Source organism: Microtus ochrogaster, chromosome 22, assembly GCF_000317375.1.
Source record: "Microtus ochrogaster isolate Prairie Vole_2 chromosome 22, MicOch1.0, whole genome shotgun sequence".
In the NCBI taxonomy this organism is placed as follows: Eukaryota; Metazoa; Chordata; class Mammalia; order Rodentia; family Cricetidae; genus Microtus; species Microtus ochrogaster.
Window position 1 is genome coordinate 11849529 of NC_022023.1, and position 6576 is coordinate 11856104.

The 6576-nt window shown below is 50.0% G+C and overlaps 1 protein-coding gene and 1 long non-coding RNA gene across 5 annotated transcripts in view; one reads left to right on the forward strand and one right to left on the reverse strand.

Moving 5' to 3' along the window:
* Window positions 1-6576, forward strand: part of LOC113457344 — a 43490-nt gene that overhangs the window by 13469 nt on the left and 23445 nt on the right. The window lies entirely within an intron of this gene.
* Window positions 1-6576, reverse strand: part of Fsd2 (fibronectin type III and SPRY domain containing 2) — a 30169-nt gene that overhangs the window by 3416 nt on the left and 20177 nt on the right. For all 3 annotated transcript variants that reach the window (XM_005357666.2, XM_005357667.2, XM_005357665.2), the window contains 2 exons: window positions 5241-5374; window positions 2628-2760 (listed from right to left, as the gene is read on the reverse strand). In XM_005357666.2, coding sequence (XP_005357723.1) covers window positions 2628-2760; window positions 5241-5374 — 267 coding nt within the window. The remainder of the gene's footprint in view (window positions 1-2627; window positions 2761-5240; window positions 5375-6576) is intronic.

A 6576-nucleotide genomic window follows, 5' to 3' on the forward strand; every position in this document is an offset into this window, starting at 1 on the left:
CACTCATACATGTGTGTCTGCTCACATGTCTGTCTGCACTCATCCATGTGTGTCTGCACGCTCATACATGTGTGTCTGTGCTCATACGTGTGTCTACACTCATACATGTGTGTCTGCCCGCACACATACATGTCACATACACTAATAATGAGGATGATAGAAAACTTTTTTGGAAGAGATTCAGAGAGTGACCCAAAAGCAAGATCACACGTTCTCACCAGTCATCAAAGCTGACCCCAGCCCTCCTCTGGGAACCGTCACCGCCAGCTCAGAGGGACATTCTGGTGTGCAAAGTACTCAACAGAGGAAGGTTTCCACTGCAAGTGGGGTCACATCAGAACCCCCAAAGTATCTAGGTCTCATCTATGCCAAGATTCCTGTGCTAGCCAAACCTTCTGCAGCCTCTAACTGGGAAGATTTGTCCAACGGACATCTTTTCTTCCACTCTCTAAGCCCCCGTCTGATTGCCTGAGCAAAGCTTTGGGAAGGCAGCCCCTGTCTCTACCTATTGCAGATGTCAGCTGTTCAGTGCGTCAGATGGAAACCATGTTCCCACCCCTCTCACCTGCCAGAGTGGAGAGGGGTATGTGCCTTTCAGATCTTCATTTTGGTTAGCAGAATCACTGTTCAGGGGCTGGGGAGCTAGCTCAGTTGGTACAGTCCTTGCCTTGTAAATATGAAGACCTGAGTTCAAGGCCCAGAGCCTGTGTGAAAAACCCGGGGGCTGCAGAGATGACGTGAGTGTTTGAGTATTTACCACTGTGTTTCCCAGCACCCCCGTGGCAGCTCAGAAGTCTGTAACTCCAGGTCCAGGGATCGGACACCCTGTTTTGGACTGTGTGTGTACCAGGCAAGGATGCACTTGTACATACAAAGTGACACAATTTAAAAATACATAAAGTAGCTGGGCAGTGATAGCACATGCCTTTTAATCCAGCACTTGGGAGGCAGAGTCAGGCAGATCTCTGTGAGTTTGAGGTCAGCCTGGCCTACAGAGTTAGTTCTAGGACAGGCAGGGTTACACAGAGAAACCCTGTCTTAGAAAGAAACACACACACACAACTGGTATGGTGGTGTGGCAGATTCCTGGGCTGACTGGCCTAGCCTACTAGCTAAGCCCCAGTCCAGTAAGAGACCATGTCTCAAAAACCTGCACCTCTCTGAGTACAGAAACTATTTTCTTACACCATCTCCGTCTGCCTCTCCACCCATGCTTGCTCTACAGGGAAGGCTTCTCTTAGCAAACTCCAGCTTTTCTTCATACTGTCTCATCCTGAAATTGCCCGTGGTCTGGGCTTCTCCTTGGGCTGGAATAACTGGCAGCGAGGAGCTGTGTCTCCAGTTGCTGCTGGCCATGGGAGAGCCCCTGGCTTCCTCAACAGCTCCTCTGAAATCTGCTTTTGGCCACCTGGACGTAGAGAGGCTGTGTTCACTGTTTAAAGCCTGGAGATGGATTCAGCCCTGGGAGTTCTTCTACCCCTTCCTTCTGTGTGTTTTCTCCCTGTTATATGGCAGCCCTATTTTAAGGGTCTTATATCTCCATGGAGAAAGAACGGTAGAGGTAAATAGCTCACATAATGTACTGAGCTCTAAAAGGAGCGAGCAAGTTGTACAGACAGACGGCCCTCAGGCAACGTCTGTCCTCAGGTTTTGTGTAAGTGCAAAGACAGTTTTCTGCACCCACTTAGTACTGGCCCACTCCACCACTTTGGACTAAAGCATCACAGTGTGAGGGTGACGGAGCGGGCAAACAGAGGTGAGGACCAGGGCTTCTCTCCTGTCTGGGGGCAGAGTGGTAAACACCTCTGAGCTGCAGTTAGTTCTTGCTGCTACACCAGAAGCTAAGGACCCGGGATGCTTCCCCAACTGCCACTCCTGCGCTCACAAAGGGGCTGCATCCTTAGAAAACCTGACGTCACGTGTCACTTGCATCCTGGTTGTGACTTCTCTTGGCTTTTCTAGAGGCTTGGAAAAATTCTCTAAAAAGGAGATCTGGTTCACCTTGACTGGGAGGGAAAAGGGTCACCAGTGGCCACCTTATAAATATTCATAAACCTCATTAAGAAGCTACAAAGGACCTACTGTGCTATGATCCCTTCCCTTCAGCTCTGCTGTGTATGCACTGCTTTGCCCAGTGAACTCCTGCCAGGACTGCAAAGACAAGACCTAAGACAGTGATTCTCAACCTTCTCAATGCTGTGGCCCCAACCATAAAATTATTTTCATTGCTACTTCATAAGTGCAATTTTTAACACTGTTATGAATCATAATGTAAATATCTGATATTTGGGGATGGTATTAGGTCGTGACCCCTGTGAAAGGGTCGTTTGACACCCCCCCCCCCCCGCAAAGGGGTTGTGATTCACAGGTTAAGAATCATTGATCTAAGAGGAGTCCTCCATAGCAACAAGGGGAGTGCTTAGAGCCTGGTTTCTGTCCCTGTGCTATGTGACCTGACGTCCTGGCCATGTCCTACAGTACCTACAGGCTGGGATCCACTGTCAGTCTTCCCCTTTTCTAGGTCCCTCCCCAATAGCTGCATGCTTTTGTCATAATCCAACTTCCTCTAAAGAACAGTGGCATTAGGTAAGTTCCCCGAACGCTCCACCGGGTGGCCAGTCAGTCACCTGGTAAACTGGGTCTTGCTGGGCAGCAGCTCCCTTCTGAAGGTTTTCTTCTCACTCCGAACCACTGTGAACCCATCTTCAGAAATGGTCAGCCAGGGATGGCAGCTGTCCTTGTTCAGCTGGAAGTAGCTCCCTGTGGAGGGAGGGAACATGGAGAAGCCTCAGCCTGTCATTTAAGGACTTCTCCAGCATGGCCTGGCAATATTACTGAATCACATGGGCTTCTTCCAGAGGGACGCACAGACGCTTGCCCCGGCAGGCTGAGCGACCTGCAGACAGGGCTGGCTGGACTTGAACCCTCAGTGCCCAGCAGAAGTTTGCACATTTTATCTCCCTTAGTCCTCAGGGCTATACCGAGACAGGGGCATTACTGTGTTCATTTTGTAGATGAGGAAACTGAGGCACAGGTGGTCAAGAAATAGGCTGGTAATATATACATATTAGAGTACTACTCAGCAGTAAAAAACAAGAACTTCTTGAAGTTTGCGTACAAATGGATGGAAATAGAAAACACTATCCTGAGTGAGGTAAGCCAGACCCAAAAAGAGGAACATGGGATGTACTCACTCATATTTGGTTTCTAGCCATAAATAAAGGACAGTGAGCTTATAATTCGCAATCCTAGAGAAGCTAAATAAGAAGGTGAATCCAAAGACAAACATATAGGCATCCCCCTGAATATTAACCTTCATCAGGCGATGAAAGGAGACAGAGACAGAGACACAAATTGGAGCACCGGACAGAAATCTCAAGGTCCAAATCAGGAGCAGAAGGAGGGGGAGCACGAGCAAGGAACTCAGGACCGCGAGGGGTACACCCACACTCTGAGACAATGGGGATGTTCGTTCGGGAATTCACCAAGGCCAGCTGGCCTGAGTCTGAAAAAGCATGGGATAAAACCGGACTTGCTGAACATAGCGGACAATGAGGACTACTGAGAACTCAAGAACAAAGGCAATGGGTTTTTGATCCTACTGCACGTGCTGGCTTTGGGGGGGCCTGGGCAGTTTGGATGCTCAACTTACTAAACCTGGATGGAGGTGGGCGGTCCTTGGACTTCCCACAGGTCAGGGAACCCTGATGGCTCTTTAAGCTGATGAGGGAGAGGGACTTGATGGGGGAGGGGGAGGGAAATGGGAGGCGGTGGCGGGGAGGAGGCAGAAATCCTCAATAAATAAATAAATTTAAAAAATAAAAAAAAAGAAAAGAAATAGGCTGGTATGTGATAGAGCTCAGACTGAACTTCTCTCCTCTCTGATTCCAGAGACCGGTTCTTAATTTGCAGGCTGTGAGTGTGTGTACCTGAGTAAGAATTTCTAACCTTGCCAAAGAGAGAAAAAAAAACTGAGGGAATTTGGGCTTTGTTGTATTGTTTTTTTTTTTTTAAAAGACAGGGCCTCATACTGCAGTCCAGGCTCATCTGAAACTTTTCTTTCACACAAACTGGCTTTAAACTTGTAGCAATCCTCCTGCCTCAACCTTTTGTATGCTGGGTGTGAGCCAAGGTTCAACCCTTTGCTGTTTAAAGAAGAAAGAAACTAAAGCTGGCTGTCCCTTTGCCCTGTGTGTCACTGCTGGTTTGTTTAGAGCAAGCATCTGTTATTTCAAAACACCCCGCTTGCTTTTCCCGTCTGTGTGCCAGGAATAGGAATGTGGGTTACCCAAGGACCTCCTGCCAATGGAAATGGGGACAAAGAGACACAGTGTGCTTCCGTGAAAGATCTCAGTCGAGGGAAGTTTGTCCTGAACACTGGCTAGGCTCGGTTTCTGCTGCTCACCTGAGGGCCACCCACTCAGCCCCCGCTTGAACTGAGTCCAGTTCAAGCCCTACGAGGCTGGTCTCAGCAATGCGGAGCTGTAGCTCTGCTCAGGGAGGGGCCATAGGGTTGTAGATGTTTCTAATGAGGTCTCTGCTCACTCGGGATTTGGACATGGGACATGCCAGTTCTCTGGCACGATGAAGGCAGATGAGAAGGGATGTCAGCACTCAGCATGGTCAGACAGAGGGAGGCAGGGAGAAGGCTGACTGGTGAAGACTCAGTTGGCTGCTAACTGCGGAGGGGCTTGGTCTGACAGCAGGAGCAGGCAGGCGGCCATGGCTACTTAGAGATCTCGAGAATGTTGTAAAAACCCTCTTCCAGACCAGGTGTGGTGGCTCACATCTGTAATGCTCAGCCCTGGAGAGGCTGAGGCAGGAGGATCACCTTGAGTTCTAGGTCAGCGTGACTATATATTGTGTCTAGACCAGCCTGAGCTACAGAGTAAGACCCTATCTCAAAACACAAAACCAATCAACCAACCAACCAACCAACCAAACCACTTTTTAGTGAGATAAGAAGTGTATAGGCCACCCAGATCCAGGGGGTCAGCCTCTGGTACCTGAGGAGCATGGGGAAAAGCCTTGAGTTCTAGCACTGTCTCAGCCAACACAAGTTCTTTGGGGCTTAGGCCTTCATTTATAAACAGCAAGGGCTTTGATGACCCGGAAGCCCCATCGATGCCTGATCTGCCCACAGTGTGATAGTTTTTTTTTCTGGTGCGCTCTTGGCAGTACTGAGTCTGTAACACAGTGGCTAATTTTGGGTCCCAAGAGTATGTGGCTGGGGCACAGACCTGTGGTGTGCACTGTCGCAGGCTCACTCCTGGCACTGGTGCCCCCGACATTGAGAGCTCGGACGTAGATCGTGTAGCTGTGCCCAGGCTGCAGCTGGATCAGGGACTCACAGGTTGGGATGCCTACAACAGACCTGTGTGCAGAAGCAGAGTGAGCGTCAGCATGAGCCCAGGCACACACCAGCCATCCCTCTCACACACACTGTGCTCCCCCTAACCCACAGCAGCACAGACAGGAGTGTCAGCTTGGCTCCAGAGCAGGCTCCCACAGTTCACTTAGCTTGCCAGTCTGTGTCTGGCTGTTGCCCTTCCAAGTTACTCAGCCAGATTCCCTAAGGACCTAGCATTGTGCTCAAAGTGTCTACTGGAACATTGTGGAGTATGTGCCCTGTATCTGTCGCTGGCTATTAGAGGCTATGACCTCCTGAGGGCGGGACTGAGTACAGGAACAGCAGAACAGTCCTGGACCCATGGACGCCAGCCAGTGTATGTCTATGACCAGACAACTTAAAAGCAGCGGCCGCCAGGCGGTGGTGGCGCACGCCTTTAATCCCAGCACTCGGGAGGCAGAGGCAGGCAGATCTCTGTGAGTTCGAGACCAGCCTGGTCTACAAGAGCTAGTTCCAGGACAGGCTCCAAAACCACAGAGAAACCCTGTCTCGAAAAACCCCAAAAAATAAATAAATAAATATATAAATAAATAAATAAATAAATAAATAAATAAAAGCAGCGCCCACGGAGGCTTTTCCAGTCCATTTCAGGTGGACCATATGGGAATACAAGCTCGTAATAGCCCCATCTGGATTTCTGCAGCTGTCAAACTCATTTCAGCTCAGTGGACAAGCAGAGTCTTCAGGATGGTGCTCATATACAAATGTGACAGTTTACCCAGCCAAGGACAGGACGCCATGTCGGAGGCTGCAGCTCTGGGCCAGAGGGGCACCTCTGCATGTTCATGGGCCAGAGGGGCACCTCTGCATGTTCATTCAGTAGATATTAGCAAAGCATCTTCCGTGCAGGTGCTATCTGTGTCCTGGGGGAAACTGAACACAATTCCCGTACCTGGGGAACCTGCGGTGTGTATGGGAGGAGAGGCCTTTCTCGAGAGGCCGCATGGTATTCATGACAAGCCTGTGGTGTGTGACAGTGTGGAAGGAGGGTGGTGGCTTTCATGTTGAGCTCTGAAAAGTGACTAGAGCAGGTGAGAGGGGATAGAACAGTGTCCCGCATAGAAGACATGTGCACAGGGGTCCCGTGGCAAAGGGGATAGAACAGTCTCCCTCACAGAAGACACGCGCACAGGGGTCCCGTGGCAAAGGGGATAGAACAGTCTCCC